Genomic DNA, 20,002 nt, shown 5'->3' with positions numbered 1-20,002 from the left:
ATTGTTGTAAATCGCACCCAGCCATAGTACACAACAGAAGACTCCATCACAACCCTCAGAACACTCAAATTTCTAAGCTGCGGGTCACTGAAAGTTTTCAGAGTAACTAGTCTCCTAGTATTTTTTTTTACAATGCAGAGTGCTTGCCACTTAAAGCTGAAGCCTGTACGCTTCTCAATGCAGTGGCTCCAGGAAATTGCTGAATCTGAGAGGATAAGCAAGCCCCCTGGCGTCCAGACCGCACCCGCAGCCACACACTTCAGTAAACCACAGCCGGCAGAGCCACAGACCATCTCCTCCACTCAACCAAATGCCAACTGGCCCAGCCACTGCCTCTTCACCTTTCCTAATTACCTATCTCCCCTCTGAGCAGGAAGGAAAGACCTGACACCAAGGTGAGACCTGAATGCTCCTCTCTGCCTGTCAGCGCTCTGGTCTACCTTTGTTCAGACACAATTATTTCCAGTGTTTGGGTCACTTTACTTCCTTGCTTGCTCATTCACCCTTTCTCTCATCATATTTTTATTTAATTGATACTCTACAAAACCATATAGCACATTGCAGGGTTCAAGGATATTCCCATTTGTGTGTCCTGAATGGGGTTTTCTCTAGGTCAATAAGGAGATGAAGAGATAGGGAGCACACAGTTCTGAGCAGTGAGCAGGAGCAAAGGAGTGAGAAAAGAACAGGACAGGACAGAAGGGCAAAGGTAGATATGGGTCTGAGATGAGCCGACAGCTGGAGAAGTCAGAACTATAAGGAGAGTTCAGTCCAGCTTGCTGCTTCCCCTTAGAGAATTCGCCTGCTGAGATAAAGCGGGCTGGGGAGGAGCCAGGGTTGGTTAACTTGCTATTCGCCTAGTTAAGGGAAGGAACCCCATTTCCCATCCTCCCCACCTTGGCCAAGCCCTTAGGCAGTAACTGTACATGATACTGTAGCCATCAGTTTAGTGGTGATTAATAACATGTGTTGGACATTTATTTTGTGTCAGCACTCTGCTAAATGTTTTTTTATGGATCATCTCCTGTGATTCTCAACACCCTATGAGAGTTTCTAATGTTATTCCATTGTACAAGGGAGAAAATTGCAATTCAGGAAGACCGAGAAATCTAGCCAAAGTTGCCCGGGGGTTAGGGATGATGAAGCCAGATGGTCTGACTCAGGAGCCTGCATGTGGGCCACTACCCAGCATCTGCACCAAGTGACAGACAGGCCAGAGCAGCCCCATAAGTTCACCTGCTGTCATCCCTCCCACCTTCCCGCCAGCACATCCTCATGGTCCCCGCCCTTGCCAACATGACCACCTCAGAGGGGACCACAGCGCACCTAGTGTTCTGTTGCTCCTTGTGAACATACAAGAAAATCAGCAAGTGCAAGCTGTTGACAGGCAGCTGAGAAGCAAACTGAAGAACTCCAGGAGATTCAAGAATTAGAATATATTGAATTTCAATACAATAAAAAAGCTGTCATTTGGCTGTTTGGGGAGAATACAGAGAGAGGGAGCAGGGAGGTTGGCTTGTAAAAATGCTCAGTCCTCATCTTGCATTCAGGAACACCAATAGAGACTACCAAAGATGCATAAATTTATAAATATCTGCACAGGTATATTTTAGGCATACAGGGATATACTTTAAAAAGTTAAAGGTGCAGAAAGAGTTTTTGCTAAATTGGGTTTGGGATGGGGAGGGGTGAAGCAGGAATTGCGTTTTACTCTATCCCTTCTAGCACCACTTGACTTTGAAAACTATGTATGTCCAATGCTTTGTTAGAAATTAAAATTAGACTTAGTGAATTGCTGCCCATCAGAAAATATCCTTAGAAATTTTGAAGTCAGAATCAAATACCAAATAATCATGGGTGAAATCGAAGGAAATGGCCATTGAAGGGTTTGGATGAAGAGGTGATGCTGCATTTTCTGCTGATGGTTCACTGAAGTCTGAGTGATGTGTCAGCCGTGTCTGGTTGGCTGCCCCAGCCCTGTTCTTCTGCACCAGCTGGAGGTACCACCTGGTTCCTCTCCCCCCAGGAGAGGAGCCCAGAATATATTTAAAATGCTTTCACATGCCCCAGTCATGTTCAAGCTTATAGAACCATCAACCTCCCCCCAGCCATTTCGCCCAGCCTCTGATAATGTTGTCCCACCCTCGGCTGGGCTCCTGACCTCTTCCACCTGCCTCATCATCATTAGTATTGACTAGTCCCTCCAGACTCAAATATGTATTTCAGCTCTGTTTCACACTTTCCCTCTCAATTTCCAACCTTGCCCCCCTTCTGCCTGTCCACACTGGCCATCCCTGCCTCCTGCTTCGGCACGAGTCCTTGTCTTATTTCCCACTTGGTATTCTCATCCAATGTCACTTTACCTTCCACAGCACTGACCTTGATTATAGGTATAAATTTCACATGTTTTAATAACCTTAAGGTTATGAGGTCATCAGTCTTGCAAATGCATGGCATTGTTCAATGAGTTCTATAGGGGTCCATAGAAATTAAGTCATAGGTCAGGAAAATGCTGGTGTGCTAGTGGAAGCCATGTCCAGTGACCAGTGGGTGCTAAAGCAACATTAGCTTTAATTTCTATTTATTTAGAACCTTCAGTACTCAAGTTACTATAAAATAGATGTTGTCCCATGAGGAATTTGCCTGTGGACTAAAATTGAATATAATCGAGAGATGCAGCTGTTTACTTACCCACTGATTTAGTAATTATTTAATGAGTACTTACTTTGTTCTGGGGCCAAAGGTTAAGAAGAAGAAATGGTTTAATCACAGTTTTCAAGGAGCTTGCAGTCTGTTGGAAGCATTATAAGCAAATAACAATGCTATAAGCTCCTAGCATCATGAAGGACAAGGAGCACCAGCAAAGGCACGCATGTTATCTTGTCACGACCCAGAATCCCAGAGATTGGGCCCTGGACTCATCAGTACAGGCCTTACAGAAATTCATCAGGGTATGTACCCTGCTCATTAAAACCTTTAAGCCCACATTCCCATAAGCATGAATAGAATATTGTGTATATCATAATGTCTAACCAACATGGATATTTTAAGGAATGAGGATTTTAAAGTAAGTGTAAATAAAGTTTCTCCCTCATCACCTCCTGGGTAGATACCTCAACTCTGACATGACCAGTCAGTGTAGAGTCCTCACCATCACTGGGCAAGAATCTGGACTGAGTAAATTTGTCCAGAGATCTGGGGCAGCCCGTGGGGACAGCTCCAATGATACAATGGGATAATCCAGACATTTCCAGGAGGACGACTGGGAACCACTATTTGTACAAGTTTCATTTTCCCTGCCAATTGGTCCATTCAAGAGACCAAATCAGCTCGAAGTTGCTTAGTGAGCACACAGTTCAAACAAATGGGATCAGCATCTGTAGGGATATCTCGCCAAACTAGAATAACTGGTTGAACTGTTCTTCTCCTCTCTGGGGATTTTTCTGTCTGAATAGCCAGTGCTGGACCTCTGATGTGTTTGACTTTTCGCTTTCCTTTTTCTAAAATCACTTTAGACAATTAACCCTCATGTTAACACATCACCACCTCAGAAAATAAGAATGAGTCTAATGAACAAAATAAACTGATCAACAAAATAGAACCAGAGGCATGAACATGGGACAGACTGACAGATGTCAGAGGAGAGGTGGGTGGGGCAGATGGGATGAAAGAAGGTGAAGAGCATAGCCAAGAATATAAATGCAGAGCCCATGGACATAGACAACAATGTGGTAACGGTCAGCAGGAGGGGAGAGCAGGAGTCTGGGTGGAAGGGAGAAAAGGGGTGGAAATGGGGGACACCTGTAATAATGTCAGTAGTAAAATAAATAAATAAATAGAATGCACTAGATTGGATTGTAGCTTGAAAAATGTTGATTACATTCATGTCCTGGGAATACTGCCTAAAGGGACAGAATTGCCCTGCTTCAGGCTGAAGTATGTCTGGGGGCACATCCTCCCAGGCTCCTAAGGTTGTTAAAGGTTCTGCCCCAACTGGATGAGCTGAATCCTGCTGGCCTCGGGCATGTGGCTTCATTCCCTCCTAAAACTCTGACTGGTGATTGGGTTGCAACTTCTAGCTTGATTTAGGTTTTATTTCAAGAGATCTTCATTGAACTCCTCTGACCAGATCTTAAGCCAGCTCGTGAGCCAGAAAGAGGACTCAGATCCCAGAGGATAGCAACTTAAATAGTTAAGATTCTTTCTTCTCAGGTATTGGTCTGACCAATGTCAAGTAATATTCTTCTCCCCAAGAGAAAACTAGTCTGTCGTTCTTGCACTGAAAGCTATTATATTGCTATGTTTAAAAATATATAGCTTAAACCTTCATGAAGACTTTGGGAACACTTTAAACAATAGACTCTACCACCACCCCTGGTTTTACCTTACTGAAAACATTTGTAAACATAGTTCACACTGACTTACTGGTAATATATTACCATTCATTCATCTAGGTGTCGCTATAGTCTAAATGTCTCTAAGAACAACAACAAATAGCACTAATTAAACAAGAGGTTATTTTAATATCTCATACGTTAACAATATTCTATATTTAATTTAAAATTACAGCTTAAGCATAACAGTAACAACACCAAGTTAATTTTATATAAGAATAGTAGTTGAACTATATGTTGCATCTGTGCATAATTTGCATAAAAGAAAGGAAAAATCCTATATAATAAAAGTCCAGCAACCAAATGGCAGAACAACCAGAATGACCGGCTGACCAGTTGCTATGACGCACACTGACCTCCACAGGGCAGATGCTCAATGCAGGAACTGCCCCCTGGTGGTCAGTGTGCTCCCACAGTGGGAGCGCCTCTCAGCTGACCGGGATGAGCAGCACTCCCACAGCAGGCTGATCCCACAGGCCACGCCTCCCACCAGTGCACGAATCCCGTGCACCAGGCCTCTAGTATAGTATATAAAAACCAATAGATTAAATTCAGTTAATTCATTGTATTCTTGGAAGGAAAGATATAGCAAAATTCAGTTTTAAAAAAAAAAAAACATATATTTTAGGTGTTAAAATAAAATTTTCCCCAGACAATTTGCTGATCTACTAGGCATTAATTCAGCGATTCATGGATTGGGCAGCATCCACTCTAGGAAATAGAAATGAGCTCTGAGGAATTTGCAAGGCAGAGATTTTTATAGCCCCAGTAAGCAGAAACAAAGAAGATATACTGGGTATCTTCTGATTGGTTAGAGCAGGGGTACTTCCCTTATAGGGACCAAAGGGAAAACTTGGAATGGGTCAGATAACTTGTGCTGAGCAAGCAAGTGCTAATTGACTGACCTAGGTCTTCCTTTGCTGGGAGAGCTGAGCGTAGAAACTTAGTTAAGTTTTGGTTGGCTGGCATGGGGCTTAGCATGAGTGACTCCATCTTGGCCTAATCTGATGACTATAGCATACATTTAGCATTAAAGTTAAAGGCTTTAGTAACTGTTTTAAAGCACGCTCATGTACTTTAGACTTTAGGTGTGATAATAAATGTACTCAGAATTGTATGTATTCAAAGGGAATCTCTGCCCTGGCAATGAAGTTGAGAGTGAGCTGTTGGTCTCATTTTCAATTCTCGGTTCATCTGTTCTAATGGAATGTAACTCATCCAGTGTGGTATTTTTATTTTGTCCTGTGAGCTGCTTTTCTCATGGGGACACTGGCTACTACCAGGCAATAAGACAGTCATGTCTTCTCCATGAGCTCAAGGGCAAAAGCTCATTAAGAGCCCATAGGTGGGCTTAGCTCAGCATTACCCACCCCCTACGGCAGTGATGGCGAACCTTTTGAGCTTGGCATGTCAGCATTTTGAAAAACCCTAACTTAACTGGTGCCATGTCACATATAGAAATTTTTTGATATTTGCAACCATAGTAAAATAAAGACTTACATTTTTTATATTTATTTTATATATTTAAATGCCATTTAACAAAGAAAAATCAACCCAAAAAAATGAGTTCGCGTGTCACCTCTGACACGTGTGTCATAGGTTCGCCATCACTGCCCTACAGGTAAGAGTGTCACCTGTATTCCCCAGGGAGTAAGAGGTACTCCCCCACTTGTAATCCTCCCATGCTCCATTTCTGAATGACTGCTGATTGGTTATTCCACACGAAGGTGGATGATCAGCAAGGCAGAACACCAAAGACCTTGCCCCCATTCTCTCCCACTAGGCTCAGCCCAGGTGCTTCCTGCACCAACCAAAGGGGCCAGCACATATGCAGGAGTTCCACACTGACCCCACCACCACACACAGTGTCCCCAGGGGTGTCTCCCAATTTCACCTCTATTGGATCTGCTCCCCACAGTCCCTACAGGGCCACTCGGGATAGGAACCCCAACTCTCAATCTTTAATAAAATATTGTATATACATACACACAGATAACTTTTGGAAAGTCAGAAGTATGCTGTGGGGCTTTGGGGCAATGTTGTTCCACAGAATGAGAGGAAACAAGGATGATTGCCCATGGAAATTTATTAAAACTCAAGTAAAGATCTTCATCACTGCCATGATCAAGGTGTCAATGGCCCATATGTTTCTCTTTTCTTCCCACAGGGAATTATTGGAATGCTGCCTCTTTCCCAAACCCGTCATCCTATCTGCACTTCTCGACTTTCCAGGGGGAAACCAGTGCTGACATTTCTTTCTACTTCAAAACATTAATCCCACAGGGAGTATTTCTGGAAAATCTGGGGAACACAGATTTCATCAAACTCGAGCTGAAATGTGAGTATAAGATCTTTGTCAACTCTTGTCGCTCATTCTATGCTGGCTCTGGCCCTGACTGCATAATGTCATTGGAGTCAAACATTAAGGGCTTCTTTGCCCCAGGAACAGTGCTGAAGGGTAAATACACAAAGTGGGGAAGGACCTATTGTCCTGGGGTTACTCACAGGACGCAGGCCCATACAGAGATTCCCAAGCAAAGGTCTTCAAAGAAGAAAGAGAAAATAAATTGCCCTAACAGTATGGAAGAAGAGTGGGTATTTAGATTAAAATTATAGAGAATTAGAAGGCAGGGAGAAATGGAGGGGGGAGGGAGGAAAGAAGGCAGGAAGGAAGACAGGAAGGGAGGGAGGGAGGGAGGAAGGAAGGAAGGAAGAAGGAAGGAAGGAAGGAAGGAAGGAAGGAAGGAAGGAAGGAAGGAAGGAAGGAAGGAAGGAAGGAGAGGAAAGGATGGAAGGAAAGGATGGAGAAAATGAATTGCCCTAACAAAATTGGAAAAGAATGGATATTTAAATTTTCTTTTTGTTTATTGTCCAAGGAGACAGGGTGAAGAGTAGATAGAGAATTTCGTAAAGAAACCAGGAATAAGGCATGAGAGAGTGAGGAAAAACACAAGGCGTTAGGAATAATAAAACTTAACATCTGTGAGTTCGTGAAGCAGCGTGGACAGTCATACTGAGTAATGTGATGAAACTTTACACCTGCAGCTTTCCAGAAGAAATCCCATACCTATACCGCCTTCAGTTCAGAATTTATTTAGCCACGGAAACAGAAACTAACAGAATCAGGGCAAGGGCAGATGCTCCCTAGCTCAGCTCAGCTTGCCTTGGCTCCCAAAGACCCTCACAAGGCCACACGGGGGGATGCCATCTGTGGGAGGCAGGGGTTCTCTGCATCTAAGAAGTGCAATCCTCATCATACCAGGGCCCTTCCCTCATTGGGGCAACAGTACAGCTTTAAGAATTTATAGTCCTCAGACTTCCAAGTTTGGTGAATCTGCTGGCTGATTAGAAAAATACAAAATCAGCAAGACAACAGATGCACCAGGAGGGGAAACTAGTCCATCGGTGTCTCTCCACAAAATCTTGGTGCCCACTGCCCACATCAGAAAGTCTCCTTCCTCCTTGTCTGTGCCCTTTATCTGAGTGCTTATGCCGCTCTGCCTGGTCCAGTGATCTCAAATCCTTGTCCTAGAAATATCTGATGCAATATTTTTCTCACTTTGTAGTTTTCATTATGCATTTTGGTCTTTAAAAGAAGGAATCTGAGAAAAACATCTTTCTGCTAAGATCCTATGGGATTCCTTGTATGAAATGATGGATGGGTGTAATAGGAAGTGTGCAGACTTTGGAATTAGCATTCACAGGATGAATCCTAATTCTTGGGTAAATTGCTTCATCTCTTTGAATCCCAATTTTCTAATCTGTAAAATGGTAATTTCTGGGGATTGTTATGATGATAGGGTATAGATGTTTATTAAGTATTTATTTCAGTGTAGTAGTTGTAATTTATCATTTTTCCAGGGATGCTGGTTGTAGATCTAATCTGAGCCAAATCTGATTGAAAAGGAGACTGAGGATATTCTAGCCCCAAAATTAATTAATAAATAAATAGGAATCCTCTCTTTTCATCAATTATGCATTGTAATTACGTAAAAGGGAGTTTTAGTTTCCAAAGTTAGAAGTAATAGAGTCATATTATTTCCTGACTTGCACATTAGTTGGATTGTATTTCAGAATTATCTCATGGCAAAAAAGAAAATTGACAATTCTATATTTGAGTAATTTTATACTTTTCTACAGAATTACTTGGACTCACCTGTCCTTGCTTTATATCCCCATGTTTTGTAAACCTTTGTCTGGGTTGGAAAGAAGGTAAACCAGGAATAGAAAGAGCAGTACTTCTACTTGTATGTGTTATGGCCATTGAGTCAGCTCTGACTCCTGGTGACCCCATGAATGAGTGACATCGATAGTGTCCAGTCCTCAATTGCCCTGCTCAGCTCCTGCAGACTCAACCTATGGCTTATTTTATACAGTCAGTCCTCCTCATATTTTGTCTTCCTCTCTCCTGCTGCCTTCTCTTTTTCCAAGTATTCTTGTCTTTTCCAAAGAACCCTGATTTCTCACGATGTGTGGAAGTAGGACAGCTTCAATTTTGTCATTTTTGCCCCCAGTAATGTTTCAGGAGAGCTCTATACACTTCTCTAGATCCCTTTTCTGGACAAGATAATAATCACAACCATGTTTCTATCATCCGGCCATCACTTACTGAGCGCCTACTGTGTCAGAGGCAATGGGGTGGATTCTGGAGTTTCTAAGATGAAGACAAGACCACCCAATACCCTCACCTAGTAAAGGAGATAATCACATTAATAGCAGTATGGATACGTAACTTCTATTGAGAGTTTTCTAAATCCAGACACATCAGGAAGGTGTGACTACATCACACACGGATGCGGCGAGAGATATGGAAGAGTGTGTACCATTGTATATCTCGGGCCAGATTAGCACATGACACATGGAAGCTGCTGAGTCGGCATTTATTGAGTGAAGGAAGTGAATTAATATGGTGCTAGTCTAAATGGAGGACCATGGAAGATGTAGCTGCAGAAGGAGATCACCACAATTGTTGGGCTGGTGATCAAAATGATGACAAAGAATTAGAGTGAAAGGTGGAAGGAGAGGTCATGCTTGGGCAAGTCAGGATTTCCCAGGAAAGCAATTTGGGTGATAAGAGGATTGAGGAAGCATCATTTGGCCATGCAAGTGGGACTTCAGTTGTGTGAAAATGCTATTAAGAACATCAGGGAGCTGGTTGCCTGGTCACCCACATCACTGTTGAGGCCCCTAGTGGCAATGGCAAGGGTCAGAGTGGTCAGGAAGTCTGTGAGCCAAGTGTTACAGTCCTCAGGGTCACAGTATGATAGCAAAAGAATGGGGAGAGGGTGTGTCACAGGAGGGCACATTGCTGAATGGGGCTCTGGTGCCGTAGAATAGAAGTGCTAACAGGTGAAGAGGATAGCCACTGCCCCCTAGTCCCAGGTACAGACAGCCCCTGGGGAAAGGGGTTGCAATGCCAACTGTTAGGTAGCCTGTAATTAGAGGAAGGAAGTGTTCCAAAGTGTTTGATGATAGCAACCGTGGCGTTTTCATTTTTGTTCAATAATTTAAGAGACTTTCAAGGACACAGCAGAAATTTTTGAAGGGGATGTTCACTGACTGGGAAATATTGAGGAAAAGCATCCAGAAATGTTGTAATGTGTTAGCACAAGCATCCACATTGACCGAGTTTGAGCTTTTCCCAATATCAGGATGTCTCAGAGAAAACATTTGCATTTAGCAGGCATATCTCCCAAAAAATGTGGAGGCAGCAGTCTAATGTCCTGCTAATCTAAAGAAAGGGTATTAAGGAACAACTTTCATTTTCCAAGATGCAGCCTTCTGTAATACACATGCTTGAGAAAGAGAAGAAAACATTCTGCAATATATAGAAACTGATGAATCAGAAGAAATAAACTAGAGGCAATTTGTCTTCCATTATTTCAGAATTAGGACAGCTTTTTTTATTAAAAGAGCTTCACCGTATGTAGGCATGAGGAATGCCTAATTCCACTCCACCGGCCTGTTGTGCGTTTGGGATATTAGGTAGGATGTTTTATCTTTTTTATATATACTGAGTTTTTATTAATACAAATCAGGTGTTAGCACCTACATTTTTCCTCTCACTTGCTCAATCCAACTTACATTATCAATATAGATTTTTTTCTCATCAACTGTCCAACTTTCTACTTAGCACCTCCATAATAGAAATTTCACTTATTCTATTGTTTCTACTACTTTGCAAGTCTAATTATGAGTTTAATTTATATTAAAGATTTGAGAATCTAAAGAATGATTCTGACTTGGTCATTATAATACATAAGGGAAAAATTACCTCTTCAGAAAAATTTTTAAAACCAGAATAGCAACACTATTGTAAATTTTTAAATGTTTAATAAATTTCTCCAGCTTTTGATTTAAACCTTTTCAATTTCAATTATGGACAAAAAATGTTTAGAGATATAAATTCAAGATGAAATTTGTGCTATGTTACAGCAGTTTACTATATTAGTTTTTATTAAGTGTTAAAAGATATACAAACAATTGGTAAATAATAAAGTCACATTGAATTTACCCAGATTTCTTTGTTAATAACTGAAGGAACAGTTATTTGAGTAAATGGTGTAGGTATCCTAGAGTTAGAAGGAGACTGTCCTCTAATAAGAAAAATTGCCCAAGCTACCTTAGATGCTACTGATCCACCCATGTTTGCTGATTTGGAAATTTCTAGAAGCAATTGAGAACTCCTCTTATGCTGGCCAGATAGAGTCACCTCTCTCTACAGAGCTGTGGTCTTGCTCTTCTTTCTCCACATCCCAAGGGTACCTTTAGAAGTCTTCCCCACTACTGAAATCCTGCCCACACAAAATATTTTTTTATTGCACCTTGATTTATAAAACATATATAAGGCAGAAGTAGCTCTGGCAGGTGTGGCTCAGTTCATTGGGTCATTGCCCTGTGCACTGAAGATCATGGGTTCGATCCCTGGTCAGGGCACATACCTAGGTTGTGGATTCAATCCCCAACAGGGGCCTGTACGAGAGGTAACCGATGGATGTATCTCTCTTACATCAATGTATTTTTGTTCTCTCTCTCTCTCTCTCTCTCTCTCTCTCTCTCTCTCTCTCTCTCTCTCTCTCTTCTTCCCTCTCTCTTTAAAAAAAAAAAAGACAGAAGTCTTCCCTTTTCCTAAAAACAACAAAATTTCTACAAGGCAATTAATTCAGTGCATTGCCTAGAAAATAATGGGCATCCTCATTAAAGAGCATCTTCACGCCAAAACTGGTTTGGCTCAGTGGATAGAGCGTCGGCCTGCGGACTGAAGGGTCCCAGGTTCGATTCCAGTCAAGGGCATGTACCTGGGTTGCGGGCACATCCCCAGTAGGAGATGTGCAGGAGGCAGCTGATCGATGTTTCTCTCTCATCAATGTTTCTAACTCTCTATCCCTCTCCCTTCCTCTCTGTAAAAAAATCAATAAAATATATTTTTTTTAAAAAAAGCGCATCTTCACATGGTGTTTGAAGACTGTATATGTTTTATGTCATTACTATAGAGAAATGCTAAACTTTCAGAGTTCTTTTTCTGATTTTGTGATTTGCTCTGATTCTAATGTTTCATGAATTATTTATTGTGTGGAGAAGGCCACAGAATCTTTCTCTTCAAAAATATGGCATGTTAAAACGTCAAAAAGACCAACCACTAGAATCAGCCTGCCTCTGACCATCTGGAAAATAGCAGGTATTCTATGGGGAGCAAAGATTAAAGGAGCTTGAATTCATAATTCCAGTCTGAGAGAAGGACAGGAGAAGGTATATAGGTATTACTCAATAATAAACATGTGGATTAATGGAAACAGTAGAAATATGTATGTGGAGTTATAATCAGGTTAGGGACCCTACAGCTGTCATTCTAGAAGCTAACAGCGTCTCTGCAGGCTTGGTGTTTTTATAGAAACAACTAGTTCAGGAAGAACGAGTCAGTGTCATCGTTAGTCAGTGGATGTTACTAATGCTGGAGAATTGATTCAACTAAGGATGACACTTGGGACCAATTAATTCAAAGCTGATTTTTTTAAAAAAGAAGAAGAGATACAATAAATCAGAGAATGATGCTTCATTTGAATATACTGAGTAAGTGACTGGGGAAGATCACTTGAAATAGCTCAAAACCAGAACTATCTCAAAAGGCCATCCAAAGACAGCCACAGTACAACAATGCTAGGCTTTTACAAGATATCAAACACCTACATTAAAGCCATGTGACAAAGCATTGGCCAACTGATGTCAACTGGAAACCTTAAAAAATATATATTTCACAAATGAATTCAGGGAGTTATCTTTTTAAACATACATTTTGCTCAAATTACAGGATAGTTGTTTTTATCCTCACCTGAGGAAATGGGGTTTTCTTAAATGAAATCTTTAATGTTGAAAATATTACATATGTCCCCTTTTTTCCCCATTGACCCCTTCTGGCCCAACCCTGTTCCCAGCCCCAGGCCTTTACCACCCTATTGTCTGTGTCCATGGGTTATACATATATGCATACAAGTTGATCCCTTTTGTTGATCTCTTCCCATCCACCATCCCACCTCTGTCTTCCCTCTGAAATTCCACAGTCTGTTCTGTGCTTCTGTGTCTCTGGATCTATTTTGCTCATCAGTTTATTTTGTTCATTAGATTCCACATATGAGTGAGATCACGGGATATTGTCTTTCCCTTTACTGCTTATTTTGCTTAGCATAATACTCTCTGGGCCCCCCACGCTGTCTCAAAGGGTAAGAGATCCTTCTTTTTTACTGCTGCATAGTATTTCATAGTGAAAAAATGTACCACAGCTTTTTCATCCACTCATTACTGATGAACACTTGGGCTGTTTCCAGATCTTAGCTATTGTAAATTGTGCTGCTGTGAACATAGGGGTGCATACATTCTATCTGATCGGTATTTCCGGTCTCTTAGGATATATTCCTAGAAGTGGGATCATTGGGTCAAATGGCAGCTCCATATTTAATTTTTTGAGAAAATTCCATACTGTTTTTCATAATGGCTACACCAGTCTGCATTCCCACCAACAGTGTGCTAGGGTTCCCTTTTCTCCACATCCTCACCAGCACTTGTCGTTTATTGATTTGCTAATGATAGCCATTCTGACAGGTATCAGGTGATACCTCATTGTCATTTTAATTTGCATCTCTCTGATGATCAGTGACTTTGAGCATTTTTTCATATGTCTCTTGGCCATCTGTACGTCTGCTTTGGGAAAGTGTTTATTTAGGTCCTTTGCCAATTTTTAAATTATATTGTTTGTCTTCCTTTTGTTAAATTGTATGAGTTCCTTATATATTTTGGATATTAACCCTTTATCAGATGTATCATTGCCAAATATGTTCTCCCATGTATTGGACTCTCTTTTCATTTTATTGATGGTTTCTTTTGCTGTGTAGAAGCTTTTTTATTTTATGTAGTCCCATTTGTTTACTTTCTCCTTAGTTTCCTTTGCCCTAGATGTATCATATTGCCATGAGAGATGTCTGAGATTTTGTACCCTGTGGTTTCTTATAGGATTTTTATGGTTTCACGTCTTACTTTTAAGTCTTTTATCCATTTTGAGTTTTGTCTTGTGTATGGTTTACTTGGTAGTCTAGTTTCTTTTTTTTTTTTTTTGCATGTATCTGTCTAATTATCCCAACACCATTTGTTGAAGAGACTGTCTTGACTCCATTTTATGTTCTTGCCTCCTTTTTCAAATATTAATTGAGTGTAATTGCTTGGGTCAATTTCTGGGGTCTCCATTCTGTTCCATTGATCTATATGCCTGTTCTTATACCAGTACCAGGCAGTTTTTATTACAGTGGCTTTGTAGTATAACTTGATATCTGGTATTGTGATTCCTCCAACTTTGTTCTTCTTTCTCAAGAACGGGCGGCTATTTGGGGTCTTTTTTGCTTTCATATACATTTTTGGAGTACTTGTTCTAGATCTGTGAAATATGCCATTAGTATTTAATAGGAATTGCTTTGAATCTGTAGATTGCTTTGGGTAGTATGGGCATTTTATTGATGTTAATTCTACCAATCCATAAACATGGTATATTCTTTCACTTGTTTATATCTTTCTCTATCTCTTTTTACAACATCTTATAGTTTTCTGAGTACAAGTCTTTTACCTCCTTGGTTAAGTTTATTCCTAAGATCTTAAAATATTTTGTTGCAATGGTAAATGGGATTGTTTGTTTAGTTTCTCTTTCTGAAATTTCTGAGAAAGAGGAAAGGAGAGAGAGAGAGAGAGAAACATTGATGTGAGAGAGAAAAATCATTTGGTTGCCTCCTTTACGTTCCCTGACCAGGATCAAACCCACAACCTAGGTATGTGCCCTGACTGGGAATCGAACCCACAATCTTTGATTGTACAGATGATGCCCTAACTAACTGAGCTACCTGGCCAGGACCCACAAAATGTTTAATAGCAATGACTATAGGAACTCTGAGAAGACAAGGACAAATATAAAGGTTTACATGACATCTGATATAGGACTTGGGTCATAGGAATATATTCTTCTTGAATAGGAAAGGAAGACTTGATTCTGTCTCTATAGTACTCATGTTTTACTTTTCAAAAAATTGTCTAGTTTAGGTACCTCTCTATTTACCAAGGAACTATGTTGTAAGAGGTTATTCAGAATCTGGAATTTTTATTATTATTTGCCTGTAGACATAACATTGTAAATAGTGCTCCTATTCCATGGCTGACCATAGGAACTTGCTTTTTTAAAAAATTATTATTTATTTTTAGAGAGAGAGGGAATGAGAGAGAAACATCAATATGAGAACAAGACATTGATCACTGCCTCCTGTACACCCCCTACTGGGAATGGAGCCCACAGCCCAGGCATGTGCCCTGGTCAGGAATCAAACTATCAACCTTTTGGTGCACAGGACAAGCCCAACCAACTGAGCCACACTGGCCAGGGCTTGCTTGCTTATAAAGTGTAGCCGAAAAGTAGAGCTGCAGGTGTCAGCTTGTGGTCTGGGTTCTAGACTCTGGAATCCATTCAAGTACAATAAAAATCTTAGAGAACAAAGAACTTCATCCCAGATTTCTGAATGCCAAGCTTGTCCTTTACAGACTTCTCAATAAGGACATTTTTATTTGCCTTTAGGAGATACAAAGCACAGTGCTACCTGTCTTTTCTTTGGGACAACAGCTTGGTGGGTTAGTAAAAGAGGCTTGGACATTCACAAGAGCATGTACCAGTCTAAAGGCTCCAAGCCACTTCTCTTTGCTCTAAAACTTTATAGTTCCAGGAATTACAGGATTCCGCTAATTCATTTGAATATAATAACACAACCTATATATTTTTTACTATTATGATATTCTAATACAGAGCTGGTATTGGAACCAGAGTAAGGCCATTACAGCACAACTCATCCCTTTACAATTCCAGTGGCCTGATGAAGATCCTTTGGTTAATTCTTTAAGCATGTAAATAACTTAAAAATAGGATAAGGTCATGAGAGATTTAGCAATCAGAAATATTCTTATTGAGGAATAAGTGAAACTGCCATGACAAATAAAACCCCAGGTTTCAGCAACTGTGGCAGTCTAACAGCACGCTCTGATCAGGAAGTCCTTCCACACAGTGATTTAAGGTCAAGGCTCCTTTTGTGCTGTGGGTCCACCTTCTCCTGTCGCCTCTGAGTTTCTAAGTCCAGTTGGCCGATAGAGAAGGGGAGGGTGGAGAGCCTTCTCATTCGTTCTTTTGCTTTCATTCCATTGGTGGTAACTAGTCACATGGTTCCACCTTGGTGCCTGGGGACTGGGGACTGGGTCAGGCAGCTCCTGGATACATGGCTGCTTTTATGGGTGACTGTGGGAAGGAGAAAAGAAACTTCTCATAAAAAGTTAGCAATCTCTGCCACAGGTATCATGGCAACTAAAAGGAGTAAGCTTTAACCTCAACTGAAGACTTAGAGGTAGGCTTCCAGAAGATGCAGCATGTGAGTTGTCTTCAAGGCAAATAAATGCGATAAAGGCATTTTTCCAGAGAGTAAACAGCTTAGGCAAAAAGCAAGGAGAGGCGGGAGATCATGGAGCATTTGAGAAATTGAAAAGAAGTGAAAAGCTAAAGCCCAGGGACCAGTCACAGGACATGTTTCATTAAAGCAATGACCCAACCACATAGCTGAGTTAAGCGTTTAACAGAAGGAAGCTAACTGGACTTCAGACCTCTTAGGAAATCATGTGTTTTACTTGCCTTTGCACATAGTGTTTAAATGATCAGATTTGGTTTTCTGCATCTCTGAATTTGATGCCTCTGATGAGGACTGATGAGAATGCCAAATGACTTTTTCTGAAGAGTGGTTGATATTTAGTATTCTGCAGGGTCTTTCTAGGGAAGTGCAACCAGAACCAGTGAATAATAAAACAGTGTATATCTGTCAAGCATAATTATAACACTGAATTATGCTCATCTTGCTTCCCAATCCTGTAGACATCAGTTGAAACATCCGAACATGCTGGCACTTTGGACCTGAGAGGATTTTACTGTGAAATACAGCATGCCCTTCTTTTTAGCCATTTTTAATAGGAAAAAATTCACATCCTGTTAAATATTCTATGATGAAGCTTGACCACTCTTTCTTTTTTTAATCTTCTCAGGTATCTTAAAACCAGGAAAGAAGTAAGGAAGGTTTTGATTCCCTTTCATTCTCTGAATTTAAATGAAATTCCCCATTTTTGCATTTTTATTAACCCCTCTGATTAAACACTTGTTAAAATTATAGAACACAGTTTCTTAAAATGTCACCAACTTCACAAAAGAAGTGAACATTATCAAATGGTAACTTTTTCTAAAATTATACAAAATATTGCTTATTTTGAATGATTTAAAAATCCAAAGAAGCAAAAAGATTAAGCTAAAGAAATCAGCTATAATCTCATATTCTAATATGCTTGATATACTCTTTTATACACTTTAACCAACATTTTTCTATGCATTTCTATATAATTTTTTACCAATATGAGATCATATGCTATGTACTGTTTCTAACCTACTTGTTTCATGTAATGGTATTTTAGAAACACATTTCCATGTCAAATTTATAAAAACTGCACAACAGTGATGTTTGTTTTCAACTTAGGGCAGAGAATAATATATAAGAATCTCCAGGAGACCATCGTAGTTTGGAAAATCATAATTTCATATTTATAAAACACAACAAAAAGCTATTGTTTTTGTTATACAACCTACAGGATGTAATGCACAATTATATTGGCTGGGAAGATGTTTATCCGAGGTCTTCAGGGGTTGTTTTATTCCCCATCAGCCTGCTACATCTGGGCATATCAGCATCTGGAGATGATAATTAGATTGTTATGTCACATATGGGAACATGGTTTAGAAGAGATTGGGAAACACACTATCTTGACTGACAAGTGTTCCATTTAACCAATGAGCCCTTACTGTTGGGCTTACCTGTTAAAGGATACTTTTTCATTCTAATCTACTGGCTTCCTGTCACTCATTCTCAGACCATTATTCCACACATGCTTTAAGGCTTGCTCACATCCCACAGCTTCATGCAGCCAGGATGGTGCACGTGATGGAAATGGAAGACCTGTGGGAAGGCCACAGGTCTTGAATGACCCTGTTCCCACAGTCATTCTATTCATTCACCTTGTTGAGGGTACGTCAGACCAACCAGAGGGAGAGGTTGGCAAGTAGCTCAAACCTACTCTCAAAGGAGGTATTTTAGAGAGAAACCATGTCCCATTAGTTCAGCAAATTGTGGAAAAAAGTAAATATGGTTGTTTGAACTTTATACAAACTGGCCCTAAAAAGAAAGTTCTAAGGCAGTGGTTCTCAACCTTCCTAATGCCGCGACCCTTTAATACAGTTCCTCATGTTGTGGTGACCCCCAACCATAAAATGATTTTCGTTGCTACTTCATAACTGTAATTTTGCTACTGTTATGAATCATAATGTAAATATCTGATACGCTGGATGTGTTTTCATTATTCGCGACCCACAGGTTGAGAACCGCTGTTCTAAGGTGTTTCATGTGTGCAGTCTCTAGGGAGGCAAAATATTTATTTGTGCCATGTAATCAGGAAAGTTGTGTTCTTAATTATTATCATCAGAAATATGGGGAAAGGAAGAGTACTCTATGATGAATCGTTATTATTGTTTAACATTCTCCATTTCCAGAGGAATGCTTTGTTCAAATGGAAATTGGTTGGCACAGCCATAAGGGACACTGAGAAGTAATTTTTCCATCTTTTTTCAGAGGAGGAAATATATGGCTTCAGGGTCTATTAACTCTTCTGCAGTGTTAATTGAGCATTTATCCTAGGACATTTCAACACTGGGATTCTGAGATCCCATATTTTTAAGATTCAACCTAAAACTCATCATTTCTAACATCCCTACTAAATAGGAGGCAATGAACAAAGTTAAGTAATCACAGTCAGAGAAAACTAATATCACTTATATTAGTTATGCATCTCTTGCTGAGAGTCCAGGGAAAAGGGAACTTGTATAGAAGTCTTTCTCAGTTTAAAGAAGAGTGTTAAGAGGAAGAGATGCTCCTGCTCTTTCACATCTCTCTGCATCCCCATTTAAAACCTCTGTTGGCATGGTTTCACTTTTTCTCCACTTTTTGCTCAGTATTGCTAATACACTGTAGTTGAAGTACCCCTGTGTTGTAATGGAAAACAGAGTATGTAAATCTAGTTTTTTCTGTTTTGTGTCCATAACACGTAGAATATGGAATCTTCATTGGACTTTTTTTTATTAGAAATGTCTTATCTGAAATCACACCAAGGTAGCAATGAAAGGATATGCTAGGTAGAAACAATTTGCTGCAAAACAGAGAGAAAAGCAGAGCCTCTGATAGGACCTACAGGCTGGGCTGAAACTCAGTCATGGCAACCAGGAAGCAGATGTCTCCTTGTCTGTTGTCCTTATGATAATCACTCTTGGCTCTCACAAGCAGGTTTGCTCCTTCCAAGCCTTATTCTTTTCTCCTAAGACCTTGCCTTTGGCTTTTACCCATTATCAGTGTCCCCATAAGCATAGCAAGCCAGTGCTCAGTCATTTAGAAGTTATATTTCATTAATTCACTGGTATGGTGTGTCCTTAGATGCTTTAACTTGGTCCACAGTAGCACCTGTCAGCTTTTTTCCCAATTCAAGCTGTTTCAGCATCCGGTTTTACTACTTCCTTTTGACTCCAAATCCCAAGTCCATTCTCCTCTGATATCACCTGAAATCAACCCCATAAACTACCCCTAGTCCTTCTCCAAAGCACATCTCCTTCCGTGAGTGCTTTTCATTTTGCCGCACAATCTGACATGGTCCAGAGGAAAGCTTCTTTGACGTCCGTCCCCTCTTTTATCCACTCTCCTCTCCATCTCTGGAGAATCTGTAGGCATCCAATTTCACAATTTCTCTAAATCAGCTTCTGCAATTCCTTTTATCACCAATGCTCTCTCCTCTCAGTCACCATCTGGGACTTGGATCTACTCTTCTAAATTGGGCACTCCCTGCCCAGCAAGTCTCTACTGATTCCAAATGTGAGGACATTTAAAACCTCACTGAGGACAGGTGTTGTTTCAAGCCACACGTCATTTTGGAAAGGTTTTTGTCTTTTTCCTTTTTCAATCATG

At 40.4% G+C, this 20,002-nt stretch overlaps 1 protein-coding gene across 1 annotated transcript in view; it reads left to right on the top strand.

Annotated features, from left to right (window-relative positions):
• CNTNAP2 (contactin associated protein 2) overlaps positions 1–20,002 on the top strand; it is a 1,817,652-nt gene that overhangs the window by 1,613,676 nt on the left and 183,974 nt on the right. The window contains exon 16 of the mRNA XM_036328432.1: positions 6,562–6,732. Coding sequence (XP_036184325.1) covers positions 6,562–6,732 — 171 coding nt within the window. The remainder of the gene's footprint in view (positions 1–6,561; positions 6,733–20,002) is intronic.

Source organism: Myotis myotis, unplaced genomic scaffold, assembly GCF_014108235.1.
Source record: "Myotis myotis isolate mMyoMyo1 unplaced genomic scaffold, mMyoMyo1.p scaffold_m19_p_11, whole genome shotgun sequence".
Taxonomy (NCBI): domain Eukaryota; kingdom Metazoa; phylum Chordata; class Mammalia; order Chiroptera; family Vespertilionidae; genus Myotis; species Myotis myotis.
Note: the sequence above shows the minus strand (reverse complement) of the source record. Positions and strands in the feature narration are given on the sequence as shown.